This window comes from Rhineura floridana, chromosome 2 (assembly GCF_030035675.1).
Source record: "Rhineura floridana isolate rRhiFlo1 chromosome 2, rRhiFlo1.hap2, whole genome shotgun sequence".
Classification (NCBI taxonomy): domain Eukaryota; kingdom Metazoa; phylum Chordata; class Lepidosauria; order Squamata; family Rhineuridae; genus Rhineura; species Rhineura floridana.
This window is the reverse complement of record NC_084481.1, coordinates 216,509,548-216,525,334: the sequence shown is the minus strand read 5'-3', so window position 1 is coordinate 216,525,334 and position 15,787 is coordinate 216,509,548. Positions and strand designations below refer to the sequence as shown.

General features: G+C 40.9%; 1 protein-coding gene across 4 annotated transcripts in view; it reads right to left on the bottom strand.

Annotated features, from left to right (window-relative positions):
* Positions 1–14,534, bottom strand: part of PPP2R5C (protein phosphatase 2 regulatory subunit B'gamma) — a 115,706-nt gene extending 101,172 nt beyond the window's left edge. For 2 of the 4 annotated variants that reach the window (XM_061612166.1, XM_061612171.1), the window contains exons 1-2: positions 14,099–14,534; positions 11,829–11,894 (exon numbers count right to left, since the gene is read on the bottom strand). In XM_061612166.1, the coding sequence (XP_061468150.1) occupies positions 11,829–11,894; positions 14,099–14,131 (99 nt within the window). In that variant the 5' untranslated portion in view covers positions 14,132–14,534. The remainder of the gene's footprint in view (positions 1–11,828; positions 11,895–14,098) is intronic. The other 2 variants (XM_061612168.1, XM_061612167.1) reach the window with 2 other exon arrangements.
* Positions 14,535–15,787: the final 1,253 nt, after the last annotated feature.

Sequence of the window (15,787 nt, the reverse complement as noted above, 5' to 3'; positions counted from 1 at the left end):
GAATGGCATGAGAACTTTTGAGAAGCATGTACTAGCACACTGCTTGTTCACATTAAACCATCTTTTTCTTTAAACTATGGTTAAATGTGATACGCAAACTGGGCCAATGTCTACACTCCCACCAAAGGGGCCCTTATTACAATTTACAGTTTGACTCAACAATTTCACTTACCAACCTACCAACTAGATTTATAACAGGGGTGGAGAGTCCTTCTGGCAACCGTCCAGGGGCCACATGCCAGTTGTGGGCAGAGCCAGAGTCAAAACTGGGTGGAGCAATCAATGTGAATGTTACCTTTGTACAGCAGGCTTGTTCTCTCTCTCTCTCACTCACTCTCTCTCTCTTACACACACACTCTCTCTCTCTCTCTCCCCATCTCTCTCTCTCTCCATCCAGGCAAGCAAGAGGCATGATCAGAGTTCAAGAAAGGAACCATTCCAGCTAGGCAAAAACATCCAAAGAGGGGGTGAAGCAGGACCAATGAGGAGTGAGCCCTGGGGAGAGTCTTAAGGGACAGACAGAGAAGGCCTGGAGGGCCACATTTGACTGTTAGGCCAGAGGTTCCCCGCCCTAATTTATGATCTAGCATGCACAAGCTGGACAAAATGGAGAACAAACCAGGGACTGACACGTGAATGATAACAATACGATATGAGTTAGCCATATACCAATGAAGAAACTGGTAAATCAAGGATTGGCTGATTCAGGAAGGTTTGCCTAAAGATACACTATGGTTGCCTACCTTCACAGGTACTGAATATAAACTGTGAATATGCCCATTTCTATTGATTTGAACATTTTACAGTGCAATCCTATCATACACACTCTGAAGTTAGTTCTACTGAGTTCAGTGATACTTACTCTCAGGTAAGTGTGGATTACAGCCTTAATCATTAGATAAGAATAAAACTAGCAGGGAATGAAATTAACTAAAGTGTACAACATTCTCCATAATAAAAGCCACCTCCTACGGAGTAATGGCCACCTATGAGCTACTGGGCCCAATTCAAGGTGCTTGTACTAGTGCATCAAGCCCCAAATGACTTGGGACCCAAGTACTTGAAAGAGCACCCTCATTGGTACTTTCCCATCTAAAACCTGTGATCTGGAGGAGCAGCCCCTACTTGTGGTCCCATCAGTAGGAATAGCACAAAGAACTAGACATGATGGCTGTGCTCTGCCACCCTAGTCAGAGGCAGTATGTTTCTAAAAACCAGTTGCCGGAAGCCTCAGGAGGGGAGAGTGTTCTTGCACTCGGGTCCTGCTTGCGGGCTTCCCCCAGGCACCTGGTTGGCCACTGTGAGAACAGGATGGTGGACCAGATGGGCCACTGGCCTGATCCCGCAGGCTTTTCTTATGTATGTTCTTAACAGGCACCTGAGACAGGGCATTCTCAGTAGCAGCACCCTGGTTATGGATCTCCCTCCCAAGGAAAATGAGGCAGTCTCCCTGTTTACCTGCATTCAGATAAAAACGTTATTTATTCTGACATTTGGACAATAGCTTCATAAAGTTTTTACACTGCTGGTTTTAACTGTTGTCTGTGATATGACCATTTAACCTGCTGGCTTTAACTGCTGCCTGCAATAGTTTAGTTGTTTTGTATAGGTTTATTATTGCAAGCTGCCCTGGACTCCCTTTGGGGAGGAAGGGCAGGTTATAAATTTGAAATAATAAATAATATTCCTGTAGCTCCATCTGCTATCCCTGTCAGCTAGAGCTCCATGTGCACAAATGAATCATGAAGGGACATGCTATACCTGCTTAACTAGCCACTATCCTTGATTGAAGATCCAATTCTACAACTGAAATCTTAGCACATGACAGCACATTTACCATTTCTATGCTTATCTAGAGTGGAAAATTATTAAAGACAACAATTAAACTTTACTTTCAACTTTGAGAATCTTGACCAAAGAATACATCAGCGATGTGTCTTTCAAAAAGGAAAGTTCAAAAACAAATGAAGATTACAAAGTAGCAAGCTACCTGGTCTTGTTCTGAAATTGTAACCAAAGGTAATTTCAGAAGCTGCTTTTTTTTTGGGGGGGGGGAGAGCAGGAGTCTGTGGAGGCATCTGTTGAGAATCTATCAATTATTTGGGAACATGCTTCCTCTCACAATAAAGCTGCTGGCAAGGTTAAAAAATTTGGTTGCAAATACGAAAAACTACCTAAGGAATTTTTCAGCCAAACCAGAAAAGATGAGGAGCTCTATACTCCCACTTGTCTGGAATCTCTGTCTTTGGGCAATTTAAGGTTTGCTACTAAAAGTGACTGCTAAAAGTGACATATTTTAATCTAGGGTGCTTTCAGACAATTGCTTTCCAAAGCAACCATAATGTGTTTATAAGTGACAGGTGAACTGAGTGAGATCACCAAGCATCTACAAGTTAGACCAGGGGTGGCTAACCTGTGGCCCTCCAGATTTTGCTGGACCACAGCTCCCATCATCCCTGGCTACTGGCAATGACAGCTGAGGCTGATGAGAGTTGGAGTCCAACCACATCTGGAGAGCCACAGGTTACCTCTCCCTAAGTTAGGCAGAGACTGTGCTACTAATTGTTCTAGCACTGCTGGTCCAAACCAACTAGCAGGAATATCATGAGTAATGTACCGTATATTCCGGCGTATAAGATGACTTTTTAACCCTGGAAAATCTTCTCCAAAGTCGGGGGTCGTCTTATACGCCGGGTGTCGTCTTATTAGGGTTGCCATATTGCCCGGATAGCCGGGTTTTACCCGGATTCTAAGCATGCCACCCGGCGCCCGGCTAGCCCCTTAGGTGGCCCGGATTCTCAGCTTTCATTAAAAAAAAAATTAAGTTTCTAGGTGGTGCGGTTCTCGAGATATATATAAAAACGTCAGGCACCCCCCCCCGGTTAAATCTTTTTTTAAACTACTGTATAGCACTTCGTAGCTTTAACCCCGCCCGTTCAGGATTTCAGCCAATCAGTGAAGTGTTTGTTTGGTGGCAGTGTCTGCAAAACTTCATTGCGAGGCCAGAAAATGGTGGTTTCCCCTCCTGTTTATCTGAAAATCTCATAAATTGGGTAGGTATATACATTTCAGTTTTTCCCCCTGTTGTGTGTAGGAGTCAGATCCTGGGCAGTGTTTTGAAAACCTTCCCAATAGTTGCTTTTGGGGGTAAAAACAGTGCTAATCCCATATGTCCAGAGTAAATCCTATTGAATTCAGTAGGAATTACTTTTGAGTAGACATGATTATGAATGTGCTGAAAATCAATGGGACTTTGGAGTGAATGTAAAAAAGAACTGTGTTTGTGTTCTCTTTCTGCCCCCCCCGCCCCAGTCCTATTTTAAAGCAAGTAGGCAGGGCTTACTTAGGTATTGCAGTTTTTATTCTGTAGGAAACTAATACTGATTTTTAAAAAACTAATACTGATTTTTCTGCAATGACCAATTGGTTTGACAATAAACTATTATATGGGCTGTATGTATTTATACATCTGCAGTGTGTGCGTGTGTGTATGGAGTCTTTCCAACACCCCTGTGAGGTAGGGTTGGAAACCAAGGCAGCTCACAACAAGAAATAAAGCCATTTAAAATCCAATAACCATAAAAACAAGTATAAACAGTTGCAAAACAGTGTAAAGTGGCATGATTCGGAATTTTGGGTTGTGTGAATGAAGTTGCTTATCACTTGAGGTTGCATTTCTGTCCCTGTTTGAGTAAGCCCCATTGAATACGCTGGGACTTGCTTCTGAATAAATAAATTTAGGATTGCACTATAAATATCTTTACAGTTTGTGTAAATAATAAATATATATATATATTTTTACAATAATTTTTATTCAAATTTTCATAAAACAAACAAAACAAAATCATAAAACATTCAAAGACAAAAAACAAAACAAAACAAAAATGATTAAACAAAAAAATAAAATGTTGACTTCCCATTTGTCGCAGATCAGTTATAGGTCTACAATATATAACAATCCTGTCTCTTAAATTATATTATAAAATCACTTTCCTCCAGTAGTTATCTTAATTAATCATCAAATCTCATAAACATTACTTTATTCTTTCCACAAAAAGTCAAAGAGAGGTTTCAATTCTTTAAGAAATATATCTATCAATTTTTCTCCAAATAAACATGTCGATTAATCCATCTCGTTAATAATAATAATAATCTTATTGTCATAACCATAGTCCAAATAAACATATCGATTAATCCATCTCATCAAAATCTGTTAGGTCCAATAATTTCAATAGCCATTATTCCATTATCCATATTAATTCCATCTTCCATCTTCAATAGTCCTGTTAAGTCCAGTAATTTCAGTGTCCAATCTTCCATTATCAGTATTCCATAATAATCTTGCTGTCATAGCCATAGTCATATAATAAGAGTCTGATGGGAATTTCCTCTATCCCAAATATTTTCTTGCCATCGATTCTGAATAAGTTGCTGAAATATTGTTGTAAAGTCATATCTCTGTTCTTCTTTTTTACAAAATGCACTGGCTCATCTCTTGAGAGTTTTTCCATTGTCACATGGCTGCAGTTAATTCCATAGATTTTCTGTATATCAAGCTCCATCACGTCATTCCAGTCCAGAAAATTATCCAAGCCATTGATAACTTTATCTCTAATATCTTCATTAATTTCTTCAGAGATAACGTTAAATTCCAAACAGTAGATTTTATTTCTAATATCCATAAACTCCAGATCTTTTTCCAATTCCACATTTGTTCCAATCTCCAGGGCTTGTATCTTCCCTTTATTTTTTCTTTTCTCATCTCTGATCTCATTCTCCTCTCTCACAGGATCCCCTATTTCTTTAAGCTCCTGCGTCATTTTGCTCAGTTCAATTTTCAGCTCCTTACTACCCTGTCACAGGGTTTGTTTCGTTATCTCAATCTCATCCATTATTTTCTGAAACATAATTACTTCCAGATTCTCAGCCACTTTCTTGATTGCCATTTTTAAAACCACGAAAACAAAACAAAACAAAAATAAAGAAGAACCACTTCTTATTTCAGCAACAATTGGGTTAATATTCCAGGCTTGATGACATCACAGTATAAACAGAGCAGCCTGCCTTATCTCTCTATGTTCAAGAACACAAAACAAATTTAGTTCCCAGCATCAAAACAGTTAGTGGCGTCGTGAAGAAGCAGATTCGTCAAAATAAAATAGACCAAAAAGAGAATAGTCCCAGACAATATAATGTTCCAAAGTTCATATTTTTTATTTTTTTCTCCTCGGAATAGAAATCCCTCTTCTGTTTATATCTTTAGAATGCACTTCCAGGACAGCTTTTTGCAATAGAAGCAGAGATAAGCTGTTAATTTCGTGAATAACAGAGAAGAGTTATAGCTCACCCAAAAGTTCTTTAAAGCTGATTCATTTGACAAATCTCTTTTTGCTGCAACAATTTAAACCAAGTAAAAAAAAAAGATAGAAAGAAGGGTGCTTGCCTGTTAGTCCATTTTCTCTTTGAAGAAAAGATAAACGTGTCGCATTAATCAGATAGAGCTTGTTCGGAAGTCCGTCCGGCATTGCTGGCTGGACCTTTTCTCATAAATTAATGAAATCCAGTCCTCCCAACAAAAACAGGCTTTTGAGGTTGATCTCTACGTTTCTCCCTGCCCGGGAGAAATTTCATCAGTCAAAAAAAAAAATAATGTTCTGACTGATTTATATCTGAAAAAGCTTCTTCTGAGGCGGAAGCCCGTCTCAAAAGCAGGCACAAGCGAAGTCACCCTTCCCGGAAGTCCGTAAATAATAAATATATTTGATAGTTATGCTTATATAAATATTTCTTCATTTATCATATTTTTGGTTTTTGGTTAGGAATCCTGACTGGTTGTGAGATGCTTAGTTTTTTGCCTTATAGGAATCTTGTTGTGGTTGGTATGGTATTATATTTAGGAAAGTGTTACTGCCTTCTGTATTTTTTTTTCCTATTTGCATTTCACTTATCTTTAACCTCACTCCGTTACAGCCATAGAAGCAACAGCAGCATATGCAAGATAATTAACTCCCATTAGTGATAAGAACAAGAATTTATAATTATTATTTCAATTAAAACAAGAGGCTTATCAATACTTTGAAGAGGACCAGATATTTATTTTCTTTCTGAGCCCAGGACTGGGTCTTTCATGATGCCCGGTGTGTGTGTGGGGGGGGGGGAGCAGGAGAGTAGTCCATAAGACAGACATCCTGGCATTGATAATCGAATTAGCAAGGTATGTGTGGGGTTGTTGTACACTTCCAGGCTCAGTTTCATTTTGAGTATGGAGGTGGAACCTGTGTAGATGTGGTTATCAAAGGGAGAAGAAATTTTGAGTTAAGCAAAGCTCTGCTTTTATAAAACCTAAGAAACATACAGTACTTTGAATGTCTGAGTGCCTGCACCAGTGGAATACTGGAGGAACTTGTAAAACTTGCTGCAACAGTATTTAGAACTGAGCATGTGGTGTGAAAGACTCCTTTTCCTAACATTTTGGCTTGTTTTTCTCTGATTGTGTATTTTTATTGTTTTTACTATATTTGTAAGCTGTGCTGAGCTCTGTTTTTAACAGCAAAAGGGCAGGATATAAATTCTCTTAATCAACCAATAAATACTCCATAGTGTTGGAAACTAGAGTCTAGGCATTTAATGTTGCTTTTAAAAAAAAGATTTCTCACATCTTTCCCCAGTTTTTGGTGGTAATTCCTAGGCACAAAAACAAAACTGGACAATCCAAATATTAATATTTATAAGTTTATAAGTGACAGTTTTCCTGCTAAGTACCTGCATGTCATAAGCAGGGGTAGTCTTATACGGCAAGTATATCCCAAACTCTATATTTTAACTGGAAAAGTTGGGGGTCGTCTTATACGCCCAGTCGTCTTATACGCCGGAATATACGGTACTATGGGTAGCACTCCAAAATACAAAATAATTGTTTAAGTCCAATCTTGGCACTCCAATTGCTGGAGCAGATCCTTACTATTTCTATGGGAAGTGCCCACAAGAGACATGCCATCCCAGCAGCAAGCATGCCCAATGCCACATAATATTATTGATTGATTGATTGATTGATTGGCCTTGGCTGAAGAGCTCAGAAAATAAGGCAGGACTGAAAAAAAGATTTTTCTAAGGCTGCATGTTACTATGGTGGCCCCATTATCTACAAATAGCAATATTAATGTGGAAGAAATAATGTTCAGTTAAGTTGCCCTAGTGAGTAAGGTAATATCACATGAACTACCTAAAATTCTCAGGAATTGTGCTACCAAAAAACCCTCATTTAGGCAGCAATCCTGTATAGAAAAAAAATTAAATGGCACTAAATTATTTCTGCATCCAGTTTTATACCACACCCACTACAAGCAAGCCTGTCCTGAGCTACTCACACACCCACAAATCACATGGATAAACTGAAATGTGAGCAAGGCTGCCCAAGGACAAAATGGCAGCAATTCGTATGATCATGGTAGCTGGAAAAAGTGCTGCAAAGTTGGCAGAAATCAGTGTCAACTGTTTCTATGTACAGCTCGGTTCGCTCTTTCATTTCTCCTTACTACCGCACGTGTGTGTACAGATAAGAGCAGGTTACAGCACCCTGCATTAAAAAAAGTCTAAGAGAAACCCTTTAGAGTTAATCATACCCATTACTACAATTATTTCAGACCTTTTAAAAATAAATATCCAAATAATTTACTTTTTTGCTTTTATATTTTCTTCTTGAAAGCTTTACATCTGTACACTCTTGTAAAGTTTATTTGCCTGACAGGTGAAAAAGTCTTTTTTCCTGAAAAGTTTCACAGATGCTAGTTGAGAACAATCCAACAGTGTCAGCCAAATAAAAATGAAACAAATAAAATATTATGGATTTATACAGAAGTACACAAGGCAGTTCACACAAAATACACACAGACATATATATCACATAAAAAGCATGAAGATCTTCTATTATCAAGTATTCCCACATAACCAGAACATACTGATGGATGGCATATTCCCACACACTTTTGTGCTTCTAATTCTTGATATGAATGTGGCAACTCAATTTTGACCATCCCCCCAAACCCACAAAAGGTACTCCATACAACATAAAAAGTTATTTAAAAGATTTTTGAAAAAGTCATCCACATACTTACTTTCTCCCATGAGGGTGAACAATAAAACTGGTGTTTTTAAAGCCAAGAACATAAATAATTCTAATAATTCAACAATTCTAATTTTGGTTCCTATCTGTTAGAAACAATCAGAAATATATCATTCAATATTGAATCTGGCAGCTTGAAAGTAAGCAGCCTCTTAATCTAGGCCTAATGCTGCCTCACTTAAGGAAGCCCCTCAGAATTAATACTGTCAGTAGACCCAAAGGTAATATTTTTTTTGCCCTCAGGCAGTGAAGGAAAAAATTATCATGGAACTTCAGATTCTTTTAATAGAGCTACCTAATGAATTCTGAGTGGGTGTACCTCTAAAGTTTAAAGTAAAGTAAACTTTAAAGTAAAATCTAATGTACCTTTAAAAGTCAAACAAGAGCTCGTTGGGCTGAGTAGGGTCTGTGGATACACAGAAGGCTACTTAATGACAACCCCAAATTAGTTTCATCTGATGTGATTCAATTGTGACTACCAAGATTCACAGTGAAAGCAAGCAAGACACTTGTAGACAATTTACAAAAATTTGAAGGCAGAAATAGACATAGCTGCCGCACAGCTGCCACCAAAAAACTGCAGCATTGCAACTCCTACTCTCCCTTCCAGACTGGTAAAGTTCAATATCAGAAAACAACTGTAGACTGTTCTTTCTCACCCCTGCTCCACTTAATTAGCTGCTGCTTATGGTGCCACAAGATCTCAAGAGCAGCAACATCACATATTTTGTTAAACTAAACATTGCTAGGAAAGGGGAGACAATATGGAACCACCCGTTTTGGAATCAGCCAAGCAGCTCCTGCTCTATGTCGTTCCAAACTAACAAAAAATAAAAGCTGGGATGCAACCTTGGCTGTGAATCCATTGTTAATTGGACCTCTAAAAAGTTGCTTCATGGTCCACTTATAAGCGGCATGAAATGTTTGAAACATGTTATTCATTTTACTAGCACTTTCAGATGTACAGAGAAGGCAACAAAAAATAAGTATCGCCATGAATTCAAATAAAATTGTAAGAATTATATAGGTGCCTATAAATAAAGTATTTGTGGGATGCTGCCACTTGTATTCTCCTTGTTCTTTGTATAGAGGACAGTCTCTAATCTTCACAATCTGGCATTTTTCATAAGTGCTTGAAACAAACAACATATGCTAGTACATTTCCAGAAACAGAGGCCTAAGATTATACTTAAAATTAGCCTACAGTATATAAGACAGATACTCAGTTGGGGGCAGGGTGGAGGTGGGGAGAGGTTAAATCATGGAACATTGGGTCATCAGGAAACTGCCAATCTTCCTTCTGCGCAGACTACCCATTTTTTGCTTTTGAAATAAGTTTCACTGTTTGCATGGTCCAGACACTACAACCAGTTGAATGAATATAAGATTTACTACCCAGTTGATTGACAGCGTAAGTGACTGTTAAGAAGGCTAACTGAAGCCACCTTCTACACCAAGTCTTTGGCCCATTTGCTTGGCTTCCTCATATAAGCATGTGTGATGGTAGTCCTTATTATTTTGTCTGGGAAGCATCCAAATGTATAGCTTCTGGAAATCCTAGTGTTCTTCAGCCATTAGAAACAGTGACAACAGAGCTTGTACAGCTCTGCATTGTACATCACACAGAACAGTCACTTAGCAAGAAAAGTCTTTATGTATGACATCTTTAGTCATCAAGGGCCCTTCAGAATATGCACTTGTTATATATGTTCATATACCAAGAAAGTTTTATACTGGAGGCTACATTGGCCCCCAGTATGTTGATAAATAATTTTTTTTTATGCATATGTGCACAGAACAGATTGCTATGCATCCTGGCTATTTTTTTTTACACTAGAATATTAAATTGTACCTGCACCATCTTCTCACATTCCAATATGTATAATTCTTCTACCAGTAACAAATTACGTGCAGAAAAATTTGAATGTAAACTCCTTGTGATTTTAGCAACTAAACAATATCTGCTGTAGATGCTAACCACAGCATGGCTGTGTTTGCATGATCCAAGTCCTGGCTTATTAAGCCAGGATATATACAAGCTGTAAGGACATGCACAAAGCTCTTTTTCCACTACATTGATCCTCCCTTTGTATGAGCTGTAAGCCAAACCAGGAAGCCACATCTCAAAATAAGCCAGGATTCAGAAGCTACCGTTAAACCATGGTTAATTTCACTTCTGATTTGCTTCATTGCCCACGCGAAGGGAGGAGTAAAGCAGCAGCGCAGGGCCCATGTGTGGGTGCATGCCACTCAGGCATATCCTGGTTGATTGTGCAAATGTGGCCCATATGTTCAGTCACATCTCTGACAACTCTCAGTCTCTCCCATCTTCCTTCCCCCAGCAATTTTGTCTCTACAACTCCTTCTCTTGGCAAATCAATGGCAACTATAACAAAGAAGTTGCAGAAAAGCACAATGTGCTTTTCTTTTGTGAAGTTTCCTTGCAGTAAACACTGAGAAGGCAGCTATACTTGTGTACCTTTCATGATGATGGCTTTTTAAAAGAGGAAAGTATACTTTTGTCTCAAAATCTGGGAGTCATTATTCCTTTGATCCCTAAAGTAACCACTTTTTTAAAATATCTGCACTTTTGACTTCCAACATTAAAATACAGCATATTTCCAAACATTAATCCACCTGCACCCTTTCACAGGGGACCATATGAATTCATTTCCCGCTCTCACAGCAATTACACTCTTCTCTGACACACACGGCAGAGACCTGTCTCACGTGCACCAGTGGCAGTGGCCAGACCTCTGCAGAAATAGCTATGAATTCTAGGCCCAACTCACACGCATAGTATTTATCCTGTCCCACTGACTTGATTCTGGTTTGACTAACAAAAAGTCTGATTGCATGCGGCACTAGGAAGTTGTGCTGAAAACTAGGTGCAACAGGGCCTCACCTAAGCTATGCCACGAGCATACAGGAAGCAGAATGTGGCTAAACACACAGCACTACATCAAAACCCTTTGAATACTATTTGCCTCGAATACCACTTGACACAGTTTGAGCATGTTTATAAGGGATTATTTTAAATGTTTAATGAACAACATTATGGGTAAAGACCCTGCTTAATTAGCTCCACTACAGATTTGACAAAAGTATTAAAGAATGCTTTAACAGTAACAGACGTATTACCTTCCTTTGACTTTTCTTAAAATGCCACAACAGTAACACATTCACAAGTGCTGAACACTTTTTCAGCACTCAGAAATCATTTATAATTGCAGTGTACTTTTCCTAAATGTTCAAAGCATGTAATGTGCATGATCTCAACAATCCTTACAACATTCTTGCTAGGTAGACCAGCACTAATTTTTTGTCAATATTTCAGCTTTTGAGACATGCAGAGTTGAAGAAGAACAGTTTGCTTAGCTACCCAGAAATTCATAGTAAAGAGAACTAGCTCCTTAAAGGTGGCATACATGTCAAAGCTGAATTTCTTAACCACACAAGTCTTCAAGGGAACAGAAAAATGCTGAGGAACAAAGATTTTATTGAATGTTGAGTATTTCACATTACCACTTCTTACAAAATAAGGTCACTGAAACACTTCACTTTTGTAAGTGTGTAACCAAGAAGTTGCTCGTGATTTCAAGAGGGACTGAAAAGTAGTGACAAATATTTATCAGTGAAAGAAAGTTCAAATTTTACAGAATATCAGCACGATCATTTTTGAAGGATAGCACAATGTAACAGTTACCTCAATGTCCAGATTATCTTGCACATCTTTGCTACTTTTCCCACTTTTGCCTGCTTTTGGAGGTTCCTGAAATTTACAGAGACATGTCAGTTCTCCCTTTTCAATAACAAACAGAAACAGTACAATTTTGATTACAGAAACCCTGAACTAAAAACAGAAGGAAACACATCCCTGCTACAACACAGAGGATATTATGTCTCTGTCTACTCTCAGCAAGCAGCATAGCTTTGAAACCAAGGTAAGCTACCTCAGTGCAAGTCAAAGGAAATGCAATAGTTTTAAAATATTGATGGAGTTTGTCAGAAAGGACAGATGGAACAGGGATGGGCCATGAAGCAAGCTTTATGGGAATCAGGCAATGCTTTCACATTTTGAAGAACATCTTAGGAATCTGGACAGAGATCCTGGGGCCCAAGGAATCTCTTTCCTTGGAGAATTTGTGAGGAGGCTGGATGGCCATATCTGATACAGCTAAGGTCAAGTAATGTATCCTGTGGTTGCAACAAGTGACCTATGAAATCATTTTCAGTTCTATGATTCTGAGGTCTATTTTACACTTCAGCTCCATGTGCAAGTCCTACTTATGTTCACACTGAAGGCTTTATATGCAACCGAGAGGGCAACCGAGTTCAAGTCTCACTCCCATAACTTGCTATGTGTATGACTTACTGCAAGACCAAAGGGTAAATCAGACCCAAGACTCCCCCCGCCCCAGCACTTCAGAATAGACTTGACAACTAGAACCTAGGTCAGCCTTTCCCAGCTAGTGGGCCACCAGACGTTGTTGGACCACAACTCCCATCAGCCTCAGCCAGCATTGCCAATGGTCAGGAAAGATGGGAATTGTGGTCCAACAACATCTGGTGGCCCACCAGTTGGGAAAGGCTGACCTAGGTTATCACCCATCACACAACACCTGGACTTGTGCTGCAAAATAAGATGTTCCCCTACATTTCTTGGAATTGCTTTGGCCTGCTACAGCCCCTTTTGGCCTGTTAGAGCAACAGCGATATATAAAAGTAGTAAGACCTAGAGTGCAATAAGCACACGCAAATTCTGAACAGATGTGGAGATGCTGCATGGAATTCAACACTACAGGGACCTGTTAAGTGGAAGAGGAGCCTTTTATTCCACTTTTAGTGCTAAAACAAGACTCCATGGAATAGCTGTAACAGGGCACGTCTCTGCCTCAGTTATCCTGTCAATTAGGAGGCAAAGGCTGTGATACTGAGCAGGTACACAGCCTGACCCTTTGTATATTTCTTCAAAATTCTTCTCACTAAGCAGCAGGGCTTATTCCCGAGTCCATGTATAAAGGATTGCAGCATTACTTAGAATTATGCCAAAACATTGCTTACTTCAAAGCAAGTAGGCTTGTATCAAGATGCAAATGTGATTTCCTATCAGAGCAGGATATGACAGGCTAAACTTCAACACTTGTTTTAACTGCTCGCTGACACTTTTACAAATACATGACAGAGCCAAATCTAGAAAACTGGCAAGAGTACCTGGAGGTAGGTTGGTACATGCCCCAGTTAAGTAAATAACAAACGACATTGTTTCCACCATGTCAACTCTGTTATGTTTTTCACATTGGCCTTAGTCATGCCAGCCTTTGACAGAAGACTTCCCCCTCCTAATACAACACCCACATCCTCATTCCACCTTGCAAAATAAACCCACCACTCTTCAGCAGAGAACACCTGACATCTCCAAGGCAATTGAGTTTTCGCCGGGTTAAGTCCCTTGCAACAAACAGGACTGAAAGATCGAAAGCTTATGCCACCATAAACCTGTTAGCCCTTAAAAATGCCACAAGACTCTTTGCTGCTTTATCCTCAGAGTACAAACTCGTGCCTCTTGCCCTTTGTTAACCCTTTCAAGATTGTGCGTGTGTAATAAAGAGGGATGTGTACAGAGGGGTTACTTAAGGTAGGGCATATGTACGTATACTTCAGCAATCTCAAACACTGCAGATGAGAAGAAGTCACTCTCTGGAGTAACACCTTTCGCTAGTGTATGTGTGAACGAGTGTTGGGGGGCTTCTCAGACCCCTCTCCGGGAAGCCCAGCTAGCTCCAACGCCCACCACTACCGAACTCCATTAACAACCTCCTTCTCCCGCCCGCCAATTCGTTTTCCAGGCCGACCTGCACCCGGCCAACTATACCCTACCCTACCCTACCCTTCCCACCCACACCCACACCCACACCCAGGGCCTCCTCCTGTCCAGGGATCTACTCCACCCGCTGCCTTCACTTCAGGCCTGACCTGGCTCACTTTCTCCTTCTTTTTATTCGGCATGGCCGATTGGATGGGTGGCTGGGGCCCCGCCAGGCCAGAGAGTCGCAACCTCCCACTGGGGGAACGGTGGTAGTAGTAGTAGTAGTGCTGATGCTGTGCCCGTCTCTCTCCCTTCTTTCCCCCTTCTCCTCCTCCTTCTTCCTTGTGCTGCTGCTGCTGCTGCTACTCCACCGGCCGGCCAGCCAGCCGGCCTGCCTCCCGCGCTCGCTCACTCGCTGGCTGTCTCCCTCCCTTGGACCCGGCGCAGGACTCTTTCCTCTTCTCCCGCCCCCCTTCTCCGACTCCCAAGAGCGGCGGTGGAGGAAGAGGCGGCCTCAGTCGACAGGGCTCTCTTCTCGCCGCTTCCACGACGGGGCTAGGCCACTTCTCCATTGGCTGAGATGCATCACGCGGGACCAACGTTCTTCTTCTTCCCCGCTTCCACATCCCCTCCCCCTCAGCTGGCGGGAGAGGCTCATAGTTTTTTTTGCTACTCCTCTTTGTACAGAGATGCGCTGAAGAAGGCTCAGAGTTAGTTTCTAGCTTCGTCCTCTTCCCTCAGTGTGAGGGACGGGAAAGACGCGTCCTGAAACAGGGCGCCTCCTCCGCCCGCCTTAGGGAAGGGAAAGAGGCGGCTGAGAGAAGGAGGACTGAGCGCCTTCCTCCCCTCGGGAAGACGCTTCTCGCCTTTGGGGCTCACGACAAGGGCATGAATGAGACCTACAGGAGGACGGACGGTCGGGTCGTCTCCCTTCTCGCCGTCGCCCCAGTAGCTTCGCTCGCTTTAATCTTGCTGGGTCTTGAAATAATAAATACAAAAGACAGTCTTTCAAAGACGAGTGGGAGAAGCCTCAGTCTCCCAAGGCATGGCCTCCAGGTCACCATATTTCGAAGTACATATTGCATACGGAGGGAGGCTCCAGCCTTGAAACTGAACGAGAAATTATAGGCAAATTTGATTCTGTTCAATATGGACTTAACTGGGACTGTGGATTTATTTTCCATTGTGGGAGTTAAATCAGCGTTAGTTCAGCAAGAAGGTGCACTATTCTCACCAATGCCTGTTGTTGGGAATGGATCACTACTTATTTTTGCATACATTTGGGCACTGCATATAAATGTCACATCCCTTGCATCTCACTCCCCATTGACTCCACTGATGTTCATCGTTTCTTCCTCTCTGTACCTCTATTGTGTGCATAAAATGTGTGACATTATTATCAACAGTTGCCGCCCAAAAAAATAATTAATAAAGAATAAAATAAATAGTTTCACAGCTTTCCTTACATGCAGTTGAATGGGAGCAGTGTACGGCTATATGTATTAGGAATTATGGATCAATAGACTGGGCCACAAATCCAATACAGGTGTTAGAAGAGAACTAGAATGGAGCATCATAGACTTCCTTCTGAAACCAGCAAGCCCAGAAAGGAGGCAGGAGTGGACCAGATGGTGTAGCTATAGCAGCTTTGTTGCAGGGCTGGCCCTTCCATTAGGCAGAGTGAGGCAGCTGACTCAGGCAGCAGCCAGGCAGGATCCTCTTCACTTCCAGGAATTTCATGCTTTCCTCCAGGTCTCTTCTGCCCCATTCCTTCCAGGGAGCCTGCCCCACAGTTTGAGAATAAATGGTCTAAAAGCACATGTTTTGGGAGTAATATGTTTCGTTATTGATTCAGA